A 19567-nucleotide genomic window follows, 5' to 3' on the forward strand; every position below is an offset into this window, starting at 1 on the left:
GGTGTTAAATTGTATCTCTCTTATATATATTTACATATATATATAAAGAGAGATACATATACATATATACTTGATGTATATATGTATATGTATCTATCTTTATATATATATATATATATATGTAAATATATATGTTTCTCTCTCTTCTTGTAAAACTTGCAAGGGTATTATAGTCATTTCCCTTCTTTTGCGCATATTCATAATTATGAATATGCTGTAATGTTTTTGTACTTTTACTTTTTCTTCTTTTCTTTTTTCTTTTCATTTTATTTTTTCTTTTTCTTGTTTGATTGACTCAAGTCAACTTGGAGGGGGCTCAACACTAGCTGTTGGGCCTTTCCACCGGTCAGAATTCTAACCGTTGGAGGGGCTCCAGCAGCTAGTGGAGCCCCTCCAAGGTTCCTTGCTTGCTTATAAATAGGGGAGTTCCCCTTTTGTAAAAACCACTTCTTGGAGCTTTTGTTCTCCATTCTTCTCAATAAAATTCTTTATATTTTGTATGCCTTTGTGCATTTGAGTTTCTTTATTGTACCTTCGTGTACATTTGTTCTAAGTGTTCTTGTGCATTTGTGCACATTGGTGGTGTTGTGCTTATCACACACTTTATCTCCTTTTTGAGATATTTTCACAAGTATCCCAGTTTTTGTGACAATAGGGCTGCTATTGTCACACACCTACCTATGGTGATGGTGTCTGACAATAGGGCTGCTACATATATTGCCTACAACCCAGTTTTTCATGAAAGGACTAAACATATTGAAGTTGACTGTCACTATGTACATGACTTGATTCAGGCTGATTATATTTGCACAGATCATGTATCTTCCGAAGATCAAGTTGCTGATGTCTTTACCAAGGCCCTTGCGAGGCCTAGTTTCTCCCATTGTTGTGACAAGCTGAGCATGATCAATATCTATGCTCCAGCTTGAGGGAGAGTGTTGAGAACAGGTGGTTTTAAGTTTAAGCCTTCATAGATTAGAGGTTATTTGAAATTTTATTTAATAATGGACTTAGATGTAATTTCTTCTTTTTGGCTTCTCTCTATTTAACATAGAGAGTAGCTGCCCTAATGAAGATAACAAGTTTACTTTCTGTGCAGCCGTCTCTCTCTCTCTCTCTCTCTATATATATATATATATATATATATATATATATATATATATATATATATATATATATATATATATAAGGTTAGGTGCATCTCATCAATCCTTCAACACTTAGTAAAGAACTTGATGAGGTGATAAAGAAAACATGCCTGTACCAGATATGATGGAGGGAAACTGGCTGTTCGCTAATTGTAACTCTGAGAAGAAGCTTTTATTTTGGTTGCTACTGATTTTTCAGAACTTCATTTGTGGTCTTGCTAGACAAACGTCTCAAAACAAGTGACTGTTATAAAGATTTGTCTGAATCTGGCTAAGTAAAGGTCTTGCCTGGAGTTCCCAATTATCTTAGTTTAGGTCAATCATTACTAGTGTGCTAGTATTTAGCTGCTCAATGTCCAATTATCGTGATGTAGATGATTTACCATCTGGAGCTTGACTTTCAGACTTTAGTCATTGCTATCAATAAATTACGATCCTGATCTTATCTGTCCAAAGAGATATGCATGATGTTTATTGTTCGTGAGGTATTGAGGCTACGTCTGTCCTACCACTTTGCATTAGTATGCTAGCAATTCTTATCAGCTTCATTTACTCATTATTTCACAAGCTGCTTCTCCGCTCTGATGAGAGGTGAACAAAAGGTCTATAAAGGAAATAAGGTTTTCTTCCCAGACTGGTTTATATTTTCTTATGGAAATTTAAGACATTAATTTTCTGTCATAGATCTGATCCATCTTTACTCCACCTTTCCCTATGGCATCACATATCCACCTTCCTCATCCTTGATACATAGATACTCACATAGCACTTAGATTCTAGACAAGTGTCCAACTTTAAGAAGCCACAGAATGACAAATTCTTGATTCTCTAGACATTGGCTACATGGCATGCAACAAGTGATACAAGTAATAATTCTAGTTATAGATTATGAAAAACATCATTGTCTCATGCATGCAATGAGACTGATTTCCACTTGAAGTCAATTAAATTGTTTAATTTTTAAAATTCCAGCCTTCACATCATGCAACGAGGAAGCAGGTATTGTTTTTAAACTTTCTCCTTCTCAAGGTAGTGCATCCATCGTTATGGGTTATGGAGATTATCTCATTCATAAGTAGAAACTGTGATTTCCACTTCAAGTTAGTAGTTGGATTTCTAGACTATGGGCTTGACAATATTAACGAGTTACGCAAGTGCAATTTAGATTTTCATTTTAGCAATCTTATGCACTGTACCATTAAAATCTGTTCTTTATTCTTGTAATCAAGGGTATCTTAGGTCACTGCATCATACATTTCATTCTATATACAAGGTAATGATATGGCATTGTCCAAAACAATGAAACAGAATATTTCACCTATATCTGTTGCACTCCTCCATCTCACCCTCTCTCTCTCTCTCTCTTCTTTATTCTTAATTTCTTAATGGCTCATAAAACTTTAATAGATGATTAGTAGAGAATCTCAATCAGGTTATCCTTAATGTTTGTGACGTCCATGAGTGTAATATACTTGGATCTACAATACGATCAGAGACTGTTTGAAATATGATCATTCTTCACTGCTAACTTTCCTACATTCTTGCAATATGTGTGAGTGTAACATTAAATAACTAGCTATCTTTATATGTTCAATTGAAAAATGAAGGAAAAATAATATGACCGCAGTACCTCCGATGCAATCATAGAAAGCATAGATATGAATATCTGTTTCAATAGTAACTCTGCAAGGTACTTAGGATATTCGTGCATCCCTCTTATAAATATTGGTTGGGAAAGTCTTGGTGTTTTAGAAAAATAAAAAAGTAATAATATAAAAATATGACAATAAATTTTTGGTTTTTATTTCCCCAATGATAATAAGAGAGGTATACAAGATGTCAAAACATATAATATAAGAAAAAGATAAATATATAATGCATAAATAAGTAAAACTGTAAAAAACCTGAAAATATTGCAATAATATCATTGATGATATTGAACAATATTTTTAAGATATCACAATAATTTACTTATAAAATCTGTTGAGCAAATTATTGCAATAATGTCATAATGTTTTCAATGCATCAATAAGCTTCTTCTGACACCTTTGCACGAGTGTTTGTGTTTGATATTTTTCTATTAGCTTTGTAGTTGACTTCTCAACATGTGCAAATCAAAATGTGTTGCCTCCAAATCTTTATTACTTTGCTTGCAGTGAATGATGGTTCGTTGATTTTCTGGTAGTTTTTTTTTTTGTTCATTTTCTCTGAGAAAATTTCTCTCTTGGATGTGAAGAACATAACTTGAGCTATGGATGAATTAGTAATGAAATGAACAAATACAGAAAATGAAAAATGATATTGTCGATTAGCTTTCATAGATTTGAAACTAATTAAATGACCAAAATGTGTTAGAATTCTACATTTTTTTCATTTTATCATGGTACTCATGTGACCATAAGATTTTTTTTATGTAAGCCATGCAATCCATATGGTTTTCTCTAGCACTTTCTTTGCTGTCATAAGTTTTCTTTTCAAAGAAATAGTTTGGCTTTCAAATACTTTTATGTCTTTTTGTTTGCAATGAAATTGCTTGCTTATTCACTATAGATTTATTTAGTTCATTCCAACTAGAGTGCAGGTAAAAGTAATTTTCTTTTCCAAGTCTGGTGAGCGTGCTACTCCATTTTTGCGTCAAGCAGCAAAAGACTTTTGGTCATATGCCTCTTTTGCTCTCATTTTATGGCGGGAAGAGGAGTCATCCATATGGTGGAACATGTATATCTCTACAATCTTTTTTTTGGGATTTAGTAATATATGATCATTCCATTTATTCTTGGGTATCTGTATACATAAAGAAGAATTAAGCAGAAGCCATTGCTTGAGGAACTGCATTGCTTTGGGACCCATGAGAGCTAAATAATATTGAAATTGGTTCATGAATATTTAATGGTAACTGTGACATTACTAACTCTTTCTCCACCTAACATATCCTGACCTATCCATATCTGATGGCTAATCTTTATTCTTTAGTCAAGTTTCTTCTCATATGAAGGTCAGATTTGCTCAAATCTTGTGCTTAACTGATCTCAATAGCCATGACGGGAAATTGGCAGATTTCTTTTTTCTCCTGAGCTTCCTGAGGTAGGCTGGATATCAATTCCAACAATGTTGCCAGGAATCGACTTCTTATGATCAACATCTTCATAGAGGCAGTCATACATTGTAGTATAATGCAAATTTCAATGGATTCAATGTATAATAGAAGGGAAATTGATATTTTTAGTTTTCCACATTTGCAAAAGTAAACCTCCTCAAAATCCATCTACCTAACAAGCTTATCAAGATATGTTACTTGGATACTTATATGTGTCAATTTCGGACATGGGTATGAAGTATCAAACATTGCAAGCCTTGAAAGACTAGATGAACACACACACACACACACACACACATATATATATATATATATATATATATATATATATATATATATATATATATATATATATATATATATATAGAGAGAGAGAGAGAGAGAGAGAGAGAGAGAGAGAGAGAGAGAGAGAGAGAGAGAGAGATGCTATGGTGCTCTGGGAGTACCTACTGCCACATACTAGAAAAAATGGTTGTAGGTTGTATCTTCTCAATTGAACCTAATAGATGTACTCAACATTGTTTATTTGATAGGAATCATGCTTTGTATCATGTTTTTTGGACATAAAAGTAGGATTTTTTAAGTCATGAAATTTTGATACGGGAGAAGGTTGCCGAAGAAGAAACTGGAGAAGGAAGGGGGAGCTGGGGTCGAGCGGGACAATACGAGGGGAGAGAGAAGAGAGCGGGGGGTCCTTAGCGTGAAAGGGGACCCCCCCCCTTTGTGCTTAAATAGAAGCCCAGGGAGCATTTTGAGTCTGGATTTGAATCCAACCCGGATTCGATCTTTTTTTTTTTCCTCTGAAAAAAGTGAGTGTTACAACCTACCTCTCTTAAAAGAACTTCGTCTGCGAAATATCCTTCAAAGGTTATCTTGTAGAGATCATAGTCTAAGTTAATCGGTGTCAACGAGGATGCACAACATGTAACGCCCCAGAAGTTCGACTTGAGAGAAAAAAATTTAAATAAAAATACCTTCGAAAATCAGAGTTTGCGGGAAAGATTTTTTTAAAGATACCAAAGGATTTAGAAGCACAAGTCGATTCTTCTGAGTACGTTAGCAAAAAGACTCAGCACAAACACAAGCCCATTTTCTAAGCCAAAATAGTGAGCAAAAGATAGAAAAGAGTACATTCATAAAAAGGGTTTAGTTTATACAAGGCAGAAGGGTATCCACCCCAAAATAACAAAAAGTACAAAACCAAATAGCCAGCGTGTCGACGAGAGAGGCAAGGCTTTGACCGCGTAGCATCTGCACCGCCGCCTGTAAGAAGAGCTACCTGTCACCTACACCCATAAAAATGGGGTCAGTCCTGAAAACTGGTAGGTACGTAAAAAAAAATAAGACGAACTAATCTAAAGCATGCTTGAATAGAAGCAAGTAGAAACTGATACAACATATGCATGTAAACAACAAAGCTAACCAAGATATTATGAACTCAAGCAGGCTAGTATTACAGTGATAACAATCTAACTGTAAGCAATCACAACCAGGCTTATCATGCATACCTTCTAACTATTGCAAATAACGAACTGATAGCAAGGTAAAAGTATTCAGTCTGAGCAAAGAACAAACAACTGTGAGCATGCCATACTGTGATCTGATTATTATCTGAACATTGTGGGTACACACAATGTGTAAACGTAGAAACAGTTGAGATCCGTTCGAGGGTTCATTATGCTATGTATTTTATTATACCCCGAAAGACTGACTGAGTCCGCTCCTAAGAGAACGACCAGTGGTCGAGAGAGTAAGCCCCCAAAGGCTAAAAAGGGCCCACGGATGCATCCAACTTCTGCAGAAGTGTCGGGCGACTACCACCTAAGATACTTATGGTAACGCCATTTCCCCTACCTCCGATGACTGGGGAAGCCGGATCTTTGCCCGAAATAGCCATGAATGACCTGTCTACCGGAGGTTTTGTACCATCCATCCTCTTTCTTGATGAACCAACCCGAATAAGCACGATGAAGGGTTATTTATCATCATCGCCTTGCTCTATATGCTCTGGTCTATTCGACCCACTCGAGCATCTTGCCTGTGAAGGCGCATAATTATCATTTAGTGAGATATCCAAATGCAGAACATGAGGCTCATTCTCTTTGTGCTACGCATCATAGCATCGCATAGCACTGCCAAGAGATATGGCTAGGTTTATAGCCACAAGCCACCAAAAATACTCAAATGAGCTCAAATGCTGACAATAATTTCTAGAGGTACCTGCAAGGCAGAACAATAGCGTAATCGTAGTCTATATGGCACAAGTAAGAAGTGAGTCAGCACAAGCAAGCAGGGCAACAGGTAAGGTGCTGAAACGTAAATAGCCAAGGCGCATAAAGCGCGGGGCAATAGAAAGTAAAGTGCTGTAAAGTAAACAGAACAAGGATCGCGAAACCGCGTCCTTCAGTTTAAAAGACAGAAAGTAAAGTACTGAAAAGTAAATAGGACAAGGATCGCGAAACCGCGTCCTTGAGTTAAAGAACAGAAAAGAAAGCCTGGGCACATATAGCGTGGCGACAACAAAAAGTAAAGTACTGAAAAGTAAATATGACAAGGATCGCGAAACCGCGTCCTTAAGTTAAAGAACAGAAAAGAAAGTCTGGGCACATATAGCGCGGCGGCAGCAGAAAGTAAAGTGCTGAAAAGTAAACAGGACAAGGATCGCGAAACCGCGTCCTTGAGTTAAAAGAACGTACATATACGTATATATGCATATTGTTTGATTATCTTTTCTTTAGTTCAGTTTAGTTCATTCAAAGTCCTTTTGCGCAACTTTCTCCTACCTTGGGGAGTCGCGGGCCTGGCCGCCAAGCAGAGATAGGCAGACAGGGCCCCTAACGAACAACCCAGGCGGCAGGCGACCACCAACGGCGACAAGGGGCGGAGCCCCCTGCCGGTACACAGAAGCAACAAAGGATGACAAAGGGGCGGGGCCGCCTGCCGGCAAACAGAACAGTGCCCCCTGCCGACAAGCCGAACAACGACAGGGGGCTCCGCCCCCTGCCGACAAACAAAAGCGACAGGGGGCCAAGCCCCCTGTCGGCAAACCGACGGTGACAGGGGGCCAAGCCCCCTGTCCGCAAACCAACGGTGACTGGGGGCCAAGCCCCCTGTTGGCAAACCAACGGTGACCGAGGGTCAAGCCCCCTGTCGGCAAACCAACGGTGACCGGGGGTCAAGCCCCCTGCCGATGAGTCGTCGGTGACAGGGGGCCAAGCCCCGTGCCGATGAGCCGTCGGTGACAGGGGGCCAAGCCCCCTGCCGACAGACAGAACAACGACAGGGTGCGAAGCCCCCTGCCGACAAGCTGAAACAATGAGAGAGGGCTCCGCCCCCTGCCGGCACACAGAGGCGACAGGGGGGCTCCGCCCCCTGCCAGCACACAGAGGCGACAGGGGTGCTCCGCCCCCTGCTAGCACACAAAGGCGACAGGGGGGCGAAGCCCCCAACCGGCAATGGGACAGGCCCCCTGCTGGCACACAGACAACGGCAATGGGACAGGCCCCCTGCCGACAAACCGATGACGACAGGGGGCCAAGCCCCCTGCCGACGAATCGTCGGCGACAGGGGGCTAAACCCCTTGCTGACCCATCGTCGGTGACAGGGGGCTAAGCCTCCTCCCCGACACACCGACGATGGAAGGGGGCCAGGCCCCCCGCCGATGAACCGACAACAGCAGGGGCGCCAAGCCCCCTGCCGACGAACGCCGACGACAGGGGGCTAAACCCTCTGCCGACAACCCGAGCTCCGGGGAGAGGGAGAAGGACACCTACCTGCAGCAACCGGCGGCGAGTCGCCGGAGAAGAAGAAGAAGACAGCGGTTTACGCTAGCACGAAGGAGGGGAGCTGACAACCACCAAGGTGGCTGCCGGATGGTCGCTCGAGCGGTCGTCGCGTCGCCAGAGCTGCCGAGAACGAGAGAGAGAATCGAGCGAGGGCAAATGCCCTCGCCCGAGACACCAGAACCCTTTTAAAAACGGGGGGGGGGGGGTGTACCAGCTTCTCGAAAATTCGAGAAGCCGGATCCGGGCTGGGCTTGGATCCAGGTTCGGCTCGGATCCGGGTCCGACTCAGATCCTGGTCCGGCTCGGATCCTGGTCCGGCTCGGATCCTGGTCCGGCTCGGATCCAGAATCGTCGGCCGACCGAGACACGTGTCTGACACGTGCCCGGCGCGTGTCCGACACATGTCAGACTCAGATTTTTTTTTCAGACATTACACATGTTTATGTATCCAAACATATAAGCTTTTAAAGTGATCAAGACAACTCACAATGAGTTTCTGAGAAAAGTTTTGGGCTAATAATTTGGTTGTACGAAATTTGTACGTGATTTCTTTGATGAACTTTTGCCTGACAAAATTTGTACTGAAAAAATCTTAACGTACAACTATTAAAGTGTCTATTCGTCATCCTCTACTTGTTCTATCATGGTAGCATAGACACGGCTAGACACTTCTCTTTGTGGTTGTTGTTCAGGTTGTTGTTGTTGATATTGTTGACCTTCACCCGCAATTCGTTTCTGCCAATTTTCTGCCTTCTTGCCACAAATTCTAGCGAAATGCCCCATCTTTTCGCAATATAGACAACCTCCAGTGTCTCGGGGGCATGGCTGTATACGATGAACATAGTTGCACCTTGGGCATATCTGGTTTGACAGTTGTTGTGGTTCATTTCCTCTACCTTGTTTTTGTTTTTTGAATGGGGGTCTCTGCATTTTATCATTAGTATGTCGTCGTTTGTTGCCCTCACTATTTCCAACAGACTTTTTATCTTGTATACCCTTAACTTGCTCACATTTCTCAAGGCCTTGCGCGACCAACAGTCTCCTGTCGTGACTTTGTTTAAGGTGGTATTCTTCTACAAAATGGCTCACCTTTCCACAAAAGATACAATCATCGGGGTCCCGAGGGCACATTTGTCCCGGGAAAGCTTGATGGTTAACACATAATCTTAGGTGGTGCTTTCTCAAGCCAACCCATCCACCTTATGATCCAGGTTCTGGACCATTGATTGGAGTTTTTCAACTGCTCCGGTCAAGGCATCTATCGACTTGATCATTTTATTGTATGACATCTAAACCGAGACATATTTCTTTAATCAAAATAAATACGAAATAATTTAATCAATAATACTTACAGTGTGATGCAGATGCCAGATGATCAAGAATCACTATTTTTCCTGTCGCTCTGATACCAAGTTGTAATGCCCCTAAAATCCTGAACTTGTAACTTTTTAGAAAAATGTTGAAAGCCTTGTAATCATTCATTTATGAGAGTTTAAAATAGCAGTTCACCGAAAAATGATGTCTTAAATAACAAGTCCACGGACCTTGGGCACATTATGGGTGAACCTTTTCCATTACACAACGGATTTGTAACTTCGTACATTCATTCAAATCAAATAGATTCAAAACGAGGTTTTACAATTTATACGAAAAGTGAAATTTCAAAGAAACCCTTTACCAAAAATGTCCTCAGGAGCGAAATGTCAGGTAAAGAGTCTCATCTTGATATCATCACACCATCGTGCCATCGCTAGCCGTACTGACCTAATCATCACCTGTACCCATAAGACATGTTAGTTTCATGAAAAATTGATAGGTGCACAAGTATAACAATTTAGAGCAAAACTAACAATGCTTTATTTCATACATGATATGCAATTTAACATAAGTAAAAATAAGCATGTTAATATTGTTTCTGTATCGTTCCAATATTACCAGATATCTCCGAAGAGTGAGTAAAATGAGCATGCTAACAAAATTCAGAATTGAACATATACGTTGTTCCTTTCGCGGTGTGCAAGTCAAAATAAGTAAAATGAAAAAGATAACTTTGTTTCGATATTAGCTATCTTGAGGGTATGCACAGGAGAAACGTAGAAACAACTGAGACTACCCGGAGGTTTGTTATACTATGTATTTTTTATATCCCGAACAGCTAGCTAAGTCTGCTCCTAAGAGGATAGTCAATGACCGAGAGAGAAATTCTCAAAGGCCACTCATTCAAGTGATCCATCCAACTTCTGCAGAAGTCCATGAGATCTACTACCTAGGATAATTTTTGGTAGTCCCGTCCCCTAACTCTGATGACTGGGCATACCGAGTCATTTGCCTGAGGGGTGATTGTTAATAACCTGTCTATCGAAGTTTTTGTACCATCCCATCATTTCTCTTGACGGAAACAAGAGACAAATGGGTATGTCATGTTCTATTTTAACTGACAATCCATTCTACATGCTCTGGTCTTTCAAACCAAATCAAACATCTTACTTGTAAAGGCAATGATCACCATTTATGTGATTTCAACAATGTGCATTTTGCACGCTTCGAGGTTACTATAAATCTCTCATCCAATCATCGTAGTACTAACATGCCGTGCATGTCTGATAGTATCGCTACGATGAGAGGGGTATAGGTTGTTAAGTGTGAAGACCGATTAGACTTTATGACCTTGGTCCGGATTAACGTGAGACTGGTCCAGACTACTGTGTACGTGAAAAAGAGAAAAAAATTGCGAGCAACACATTTTTTTTGGGGGGGTCTGCGATATAATTAATTTGCTTGGGATATAAAAGCAAATTAGGGTTGCCTCTTATTGTAATTGATTTTAGACTTTCATCATAGAGAAAGAAACCATCCCAGCACCCCGTGGAATACGATTAAGCAATCGGCTTAAGTCGAAACCACGTAAATCTCTGTGTTTCTTTATTTTCTTGTTTTGAGATTATTTTTGTTCTTGGTTTGTTCTTCGATTGTGTGTGTGTTTGTCAGTGGGTTTGTGCGTTCTGGTCCTCAACAACTGGTATCAAAGCTTGGTTCGGAGGTCTAGGGTTAACACAATGGCTGAAGACAAATATAAGATCGAGAAGTTCAATGGTACGAACTACGCTTTCTGGAAGATGCAGATGGAGGATATTTTGTATCAGAAGGATCTATATCAGCCGATCACCGGAAAGAAGCCAGATAGTGTAAAACAAGAAGATTAGGATATTTTGGATCGCAAAGCTGTGGGGACTATGCGACTGAGCCTCGCGCCGTCTGTTGCGTCAAATATTGCCAAAGAAAAGACTACAACAGATTTATTCAAAGCCCTAGAAAAGATGTACGAGAAACCTTCTGCGGTGAACAAGGTATATCTGATGAAAAGGTTGTTTAACCTAAAGATGCCTGAAAACTCTATTGTTGCTGAACATCTTAATGAATTTAATACAGTCACGAATCAATTAGAATCCGTGGGCATTAATGTTGATGATGAGATTAGAGCTCTTGTCCTATTATCGAGTTTGTCAGAAAGTTGGAATGGACTTGTCGTGGCAGTGAGTAATTCCTCCGGGTCTGCGAAAATTAAATTGGAGGATGTTACTGGGTTGATATTAGGAGAAGAGGCTAGGGGAAGAGCATCAGGTGAGGATGTTGCTTCGGGTTCAGCACTAAGCACAGAGGAAAGAGGCAGGTCTACGAATAGAGGAGGCAACAAGGGTAATGAAAGAAGAAATTCCAGGAGTAGAAATAGGAGTAAATCTCGTTTTAGAGATCCAAAACCTGAAGGTTGTTGGAATTGTGGTCAGATGGGGCACTGGAAGCGAGACTGTAAAGCACTACTGAAAAAACAACAGAACGAGAATAATCAGGGAAGTAATAACAACATCAATGTTACCGATGAGTCGGATAATGAAGCCCTAATTTGTTCGCTGGATTCTCGCAATGAGTCTTGGTTTGTAGACTCGGGAGCCGCATTCCATGCTACTCCACGCATGGATGTGTTACAGAACTATGTGCAGGGAAATTTTGGAAAGGTCTATTTGGGTGATGATGAAGCCTGCAACATAGCTGGAAAAGGGGATGTGCAGATAACTCAATTGAAGAATGTTAGACATGTGCCTAATCTAACAAGGAATCTTATTTCTGTAGGTCAGTTGTCAGAGGGTGGAGTAGTCACATCATTTACAGCAAATGCTTGGAAGATGAGCAAAGGGGCCCTGGTTGTGGCTCGAGGTAAAAAGCAAGGAACCTTATATGTATCTTCAGGTACTTACAGTAGCATCGTAGTGGCAGCATCAGTGGTTGATTGTACCACGTGGCATCATAGGTTGGGTCACATGAGCGAAAAAGGGATGAAAGTAATGTTGTCGAAGGGGAAATTGCCGGGTTGTAAGTCGTTGGACTTGGATTTTTGTGAGGATTGCATCCTCGGGAAACAAAAAAAGGTTAGCTTTACAAAGGTGGTAAGAACTCTAAAATCAGAAAAGTTAGAGCTGGTTCATATGGATGTGTGGGGCCCATCTCAGGTATCTTCTCTTGGTGGCTCACGTTATTTTGTCACTTTCATTGACGACACTACTAGAAAATTATGGGTTTATTTTTTCAAGTATAAATCTGACGTGTTTGATGTTTTCAAGAATTGGAAAGCATTAGTTGAGAATGAAACAGAAAAGAAATTGAAGTGTTTAAAGTCTGATAATGGTGGCGAATATTGTGATGGTAAGTTTGATGCTTATTGTGCTGCGAATGGGATTCAGAGGTTGAAAACGATCCCAAAGAAGCCAAGACAGAATGGAGTCGCTGAGCGCATGAATAGGACGATCCTAGAGCGTGCAAGGAGCATGAGGTTACATGCTGGGTTACCTAAGCAATTCTGGGCTGACACAGTGAATACAACTGTGTATTTAATCAACAGGGGGCCTTCAGTTCCTTTGAATCATGGATTGCCGGAGGAGGCTTGGTCAGGTAAAGAGGTAAATTTATCGTATTTACGAGTCTTTGGTTGCATGGCATATATGCATATTGAATAAAGTGAAAGGAATAAACTTGACGCTAAGTCTCGAAAGTGCGTGTTCATAGGCTATGGTACTGATAGCTATGGGTATAGGCTGTATGATTTTGAAAACCGAAAAACACGCAGGAGTATGGATGTGGTATTTAATGAGCCAGTTCTGTATAAAAATAGACAAAATCAACCCGAGGAGGCAAATGAAATATCAGACTTTGTAGAGTTTGAGGGGATCCCTAACAGGAAAGTTTTACAACCTTAGGATATTAATACACAACCTACTCCACAGGTAGATCCATAGACCCCTCCTCTCAGGAGGTCCACTCGTACAGTTAAACCTACAATGCGTTATTCTCCAGCTTTAAACTATTTGTTGCTGACTGATAGTGGTGAACCAAAATGTTTTGAGGAAGCATTGCAGGTGGATACTAGAGAGGAGTGGGAGCATGCGATGGATTCTCTCTCATCAAACCAGACTTGGGATTTGGTTCAATTGCCCAAGGGGAAGAGAGCTTTGCACAACAAATGGGTATACATGCTTAAAGAAGAATCCGATGGGAGTAAACGCTACAAGACGAGGTTGGTAGTGAAGGGTTTGAGCAGAAACCAGGTATTGACTACACTGAAATATTTTCTCCTGTTGTGAAGATTTCTACTACTATCAGACGTGTTCTTAATATTGCGGCTGTTGAGAATTCACACTTAGAGCAGTTAGATGTAAAAACTGTATTCCTTCATGGGGATTTTGAGGAGGATATTTACATGCATCAGTCAGAAGGTTATGTTGTGAAAGGCAAGGAGGATCAGGTTTGCAAGCTTCGAAGGAGTCTGTATGGGTTGAAACAGGCACCTAGGTAGTGGTATAAAAAGTTTGATACTTTTATGGTAGTAACGGGGTTTAGTAGATGTCATGGGGATCACTGTTGTTATCTTAAGAAGCTTGGTAAATCTTATCTCATACTTTTATTGTATGTAGATGATATGCTTGTTGCAGGTTCAAGCATGGATGAGATTGCTAATCTCAAAGCACAACTGTCCAAGGAGTTTGCAATGAAGGATTTGGGTTCTGCAAAGAAAATCCTTGGGATGCGAATCAGTAGGGACAGGGTGAACCGAAAGTTTAAGTTGTCAGAGGAAGAATATGTTGAAAAGGTGCTCAAAAGATTCAACATGGAATGTGCTAAGCCTGTTAGCACACCGTTGGCGAGTCACTTCAAGCTTTCGATGGAAAAAGGGGCATTAACTGATGAAGAGAAGAACTATATTGCCAAAGTTTCATATGCCTCGGCGGTAGGCAACCTGTATGCTATGGTTAGCACAAGGTCAGACATTGCTCATGCAGTGGGAGTTGTCAGTAGGTTCATGGCAAATTCGGACAAGGAGCATTGGGAGGCGGTCAAGTGGATTTTGCGGTATCTGAGAGGTACTTCTGATTTGACTTTGTGTTTTGGGGGTTCTGATATTTGTTTGCAAGGATTTGTGGATTTAGACTTAGCTGGGGACTTTGACAGCAGAAAGAGCACTACTGAGTATGTTTTTACTTTGGGGAGTGCAGCAGTCGGTTGGGTTTCGCGGCTATAAAAATTAGTAACTATTTCCACAACAGAGACGGAGTATGTAACGACCCCAACTCATCCCCTTTGAAAATGCGGATTTTTTTTTTTAAACAGTGCGGAAAACTTCCCAGAGACCCGTGGTCCTCACAGTTCCAATTCCAACTGGATAGCCACAAACCACAAAAGAACTTGCAATTAACATCCATAAACTAACAAATACCTTTATTCATGAATTAAGAACTAATCTCAAATATAAAGTGTTTGACTCAACAGAAAGTAATGTAACCACTGATGACCATAAGCAAATAACAAGAACACTAGACTGAAAAACCAAAATAAAGAGCCACTCTGTCCACAAAGGAAACTGTCAAAACTCATTGTGACTCCCGCGCCCTCACAGTAGCTGTCGACTTCACTGATCACCTGTTCCTACGAAAAACCAATGAAGTAGGGTGTCAGAATCGAAATCCTGAGCACAACTATCTCTTAATGAAACAAGTGAGATAAAGAGTTAAGATAAGATATCATGCAACAATTGAGGAAAATACATACATGACAGTTTATAGCATTTGGGAATTTATTCATACAACAATCATAAATGCTAAACATGCAAAGACAGTAAAGCAGTAGCATGAACTAAAACTTCAACATGCAACAAGAAATCAACATTCAACACTTACTATCATGTATTGATTAAGGGAACCATTAAAGTATGCATGATCTAATGCATAAAAGGAAAATGCACGTCTTTTGTGCAATGCATGAATCATTTTATTATCTTCCATTTAAGTCTTTTGTTTCCTTATGCATGCCCTATTAAATGCATACAACTTTAAGTTTCTCTTTTTAATTACCGTTGCTCGCGGATACACCAAACGGGTACAAACTCCGAGGTTAAGTTAGGTTCCCAGGGTAGCTTAGCACACAATTTATATTTTATTACTGGGTTCCAACTTAGCCCTCGACCGAATCACCTTCGGAACATTAGACCTCCACATCTAATGTCGGGGACACAAGGGACACCCCACGCCCACAAGTGCCACTTCCTTGGTACAAAAAACAACAGTTGTGTCAAACACACCACTCCCGGGTAAAGTGACAGACTCTCCCTAAAACCGTGGTTAGGAGAAGGAACCTCAATATCGGGTTAAGGGGACCAAATTAAGTACACAGAGTTTTGTATCCTCACAGTCTCCCCAAGACCGGATTTCTAAGATCCCCATTCTCCAGATGGGTGATCCTAGAAGGTATATTACACTGTGCTTTATTATTACTTTTTATTAAAAATTAATTTCTTAAGTTTTGCAACATCATATGCAAAAAGAAAGATAAAAGCTCGCATCTACCTCGCGAGAGCCATCACAGGACTCCGGCCTGTGGAAACATATAGAACAATGCAATAAAGCTGAAATATTAATAAAGCATGATCTTTGCAATGCATTGAAATGAGTAAGGGAAAACATTTCCACAGTTCGGGTTTACCAAACCCTCGATGATTCATTTTGATCACCGTGTTAAAATATATATATATATATACTTATATATATACATTCGTATATATACAAGTATATGTATACATATATGTATATATATACATATTCTATTTTATTGAAATACCCGATAGGGGTATTATTGTAATTCTGTCAATGTACTTTTCTTTTTTCTTTTTTATCTTTTTTCCCTTTTTCCTTTTTGCTTTTTACTTTTTTATCTTTTTATTTTTCTCTTTAGGATGACCACAAGGGGCCCCACTCTTGTAGTCGTTGGGGCCCCAACGGTCATATTTCTGATCGTTGGAGCTCCCAACGACTACAAGGGAGCCCCCTTGTAGTCTCTTCCTTAGAAGCCTCCCTCCTCTATAAATAGAGGAGGTGTTCTCCTTCTTATGTATGTGTTTCATACCCCTCTCTCTTCTCTTCTTCAATAATATCCAACTTATGACTTTAAGTCATTTCCATATTTGAGAGTTTTGTGTGTGCACATTTGGTGATTGTGTTCTTGGCTTTAGAGGTCACTCTTTAAGAGTGACATTTGCCCTATTGGTGCTTTCGCCTCTTTTCATTACATGGTATCAAAGCTCGGTTGGTGATTGAGCTTCTCTCTTGTCATCTTGGAACGCATGCCTCTCAAAGTTTTTGAATAAAAGAAGAATATTTGGTGCCGATGGAACATGACTCTAAAGTGGAGCTCTCTTTTAAGCTAAATGGGTCCAACTACCTCATGTGGGCCTCCGCTATGGAAAATCACCTTAGAGGTAAGAAACTTTGGGGTTTTGTTATGGGAACTACTCCCGAACCCTCTCTTGTTCTCACCAAAATTGAAAATGAGATTGAGAAGGCTTTAGATGGCGATGAGGGCATCAAAGCCATTAATGATCATCAATCCAAAATTGAAGATTGGGAAAGTAACCATGCCAAAATTTTGGCATGGTTTATGAACAATATAGATCTTAAAAATTGTGCTAATATTGCCAAATTTAGAAGGGCCAATGAGGCTTGGTTTTTCCTTAAGGGTATGTATACCCAAAAGGATCTTGCTCGACAATTTTTTTGTCAAGAGAAAATCCGTTCTACCAAACAAATGGACATGAGTGTCCGGGACTATTTTAGCTCTCTAACTCCCCTTTGGGATGAGCTTGCTCTTCTTGAGCCTAAGTGGGTTGCCCCATAAGATATTGAGCTGAGAAGAGAACAAATTGAAAAGGAGCACTTTTTTCAATTCCTTCATGGACTTCGCCCGGAATTTGAACAAGTAAGGGCATCTCTTCTCCATAGAAGCAAAGCCCTACCTATTGAAGATGCCCTTGCCGAGATATGTCAAGAAGAAACTCGGCTTGGTTTGAGCATTAAGAGTGATGATGTTTTGGCCGTTACTAGGCCCAGATCAAATGTTAAAGCATATAGACCTCCCCACTTTAACAAAAATAACTATGGACCTAGAAAGGGGATTATATGCCATTATTGTAATGAACCGGGGCACATAAGACCGGTTTGCCCAAAGCTTAAAGGAAAAGTTGCAGCGGTTAGAGAAGATTCTCCAAAGAAGGAAGAAAGCACCAAAGAAGGAGATATCAAAGAAACTCTAAATCACATCTCTGAAGTTCTTCAACATCTACTCAAGGCTTCTCCTTCAACATCCGGGGCCGCCATTGCCTACTCTTCATCTCCTCCAGGTATGTGGATACTAGACTCCGGTGCTTCTTTTCATATGACATCTCATAAAAATTCTCTTTCAAATATTTTTTCCGAACCTATATCTTCTTGTGTTTCAACGGCCGATGGTACATCATTAAAAATTGAAAGTATTGGATCTCTTAATTTTAAAAATTTTTTTGTTCCTAAAGTAAGAATCGTTCCTAAAATAAATTTAAACCTTTTTTCCGTATCTCAAATTACCGATCATGGATGCCAAGTCTCTTTCTCACCCAAGGATTGCACCGTGCAGGATCTCCAGTCAGGGAAGCTGATTGGGCAAGGCCATAGAAGGGGTGATCTCTATTTCATGGATTTTTTGACTCTTCCATCTAAGCCATCGTGCAATCTTGTAAAAGACAAAAGTATTGGAATATGGCATGAGAGACTTGACCATCCAAATTTTGTAAAAATGTCTCTTTTTCCGTTTTTGAACAATACTTGTAAAGACAATCACATGCCTTGTAAAGATTGCATTTTTGGGAAATCTAAAGCTATTCCATTTCCACAAAGAAGTTACTTACCACTCGGCCATTTGAACTTATCCATTCCGATGTGTGGGGACCTTCCCCTATTTTGTCTAAAGGTAGTTTTTCGTATTACGTTGTATTTATTGATGATTTTACTCGATTCACATGGATTTACTTCCTAAGTCGTAAATCCGAAGTTTTTTCCTTCTTTAAAGAATTTCATGCAATGGTCAAAAACCAATTCTTGGGAAATCTATCTATTCTTAGATCCGATTCGGGAGGCGAATATATGTCCAATGATTTTCAAACCTATTTGAAAGAAAATGGAATTTGTCACCAACGTTCTTGCCCCAACACTCCGCAACAAAATGGCCTTGCGGAAAGAAAGCATAGGCACATAATAGAGACTACAAGAACATTATTAATCTCAAAAAACATTCCAAAATCTTTTTGGGCCGAAGCGGTTCTAACTTCTTCATATCTTATCAATAGAACTCCTTCGTCCTCTTTGAAAAATCTTTCTCCATTTGAAAAACTTTACAATATGTCTCCCGATTATAAAAGACTAAGAATTTTTGGATGTAAATGTTTTGTTTTAACCCACAAGAATGATAAACTTTCCCCTAGGGCTATTGAATGCATTTTTTTGGGATATGGCGAAAAACAAAAAGGATATCGATGTTTTGACATACTTAAAAACAAGCTTTATATCTCTAAAGATGTCACATTTCTTGAAGAGGAAAGTGGTTTTTCGCACCAACCAAATGAAAATATTGATTATTCATTCTTATTTGACTTATTGCCTAATGATGATCATATTGATCCTAATGAATCCCTTAGTGAAGATCTTGTTGAACATCCAAGCGATGATCAAAACCTAGAAGAAAATGTTTCAAGACCAATGCAAGTCTACTCTAGGAGTGAAAGGAATCCTCCTTGTGCCCTTGAAAGATTTTCCCAAAATGAGTCCATCGAAGAGACTTCTCAAAGAAGGTCAAATCAGATTTCTAAAATACCAAATAGATTTGTTTCTTATGACTCTTTTTCGCCTAATTTTCGAGCATGTCTACTTGCCCTTCACTCTTTTCATGAACCATCTCATTACAATGATGCTAAGCAATATGCTCATTGGAATGATGCTATGCAACTTGAACTTAATGCTCTTAAAAAGGCACAAACTTGGGAAATCATTGATCCTCCCAATGGCAAAAAACCCATTGGATGTAGATGGGTCTTTAAAGTGAAAACTAAGAGTGATGGTTTATTGGAAAGATATAAGGCTAGGTTGGTAGCCAAGGGATATGCCCAAGAGTATGGGGTAGATTATGATGAA

The 19567-nt window shown here is 39.9% G+C and overlaps 1 protein-coding gene across 1 annotated transcript in view; it reads left to right on the forward strand.

Annotated features, from left to right (window-relative positions):
• LOC149816856 (DNAJ heat shock N-terminal domain-containing protein) overlaps positions 1-19567 on the forward strand; it is a 205400-nt gene that overhangs the window by 76004 nt on the left and 109829 nt on the right. Inside the window, exon 12 of the mRNA XM_089987245.1 lies at positions 3730-3866. Within this exon, the coding sequence (XP_089843371.1) occupies positions 3730-3866 (137 nt within the window). The remainder of the gene's footprint in view (positions 1-3729; positions 3867-19567) is intronic.

Source organism: Nuphar pumila, chromosome 14, assembly GCF_984573655.1.
Source record: "Nuphar pumila chromosome 14, dmNupPumi1.hap1.1, whole genome shotgun sequence".
Lineage (NCBI taxonomy): Eukaryota > Viridiplantae > Streptophyta > Magnoliopsida > Nymphaeales > Nymphaeaceae > Nuphar > Nuphar pumila.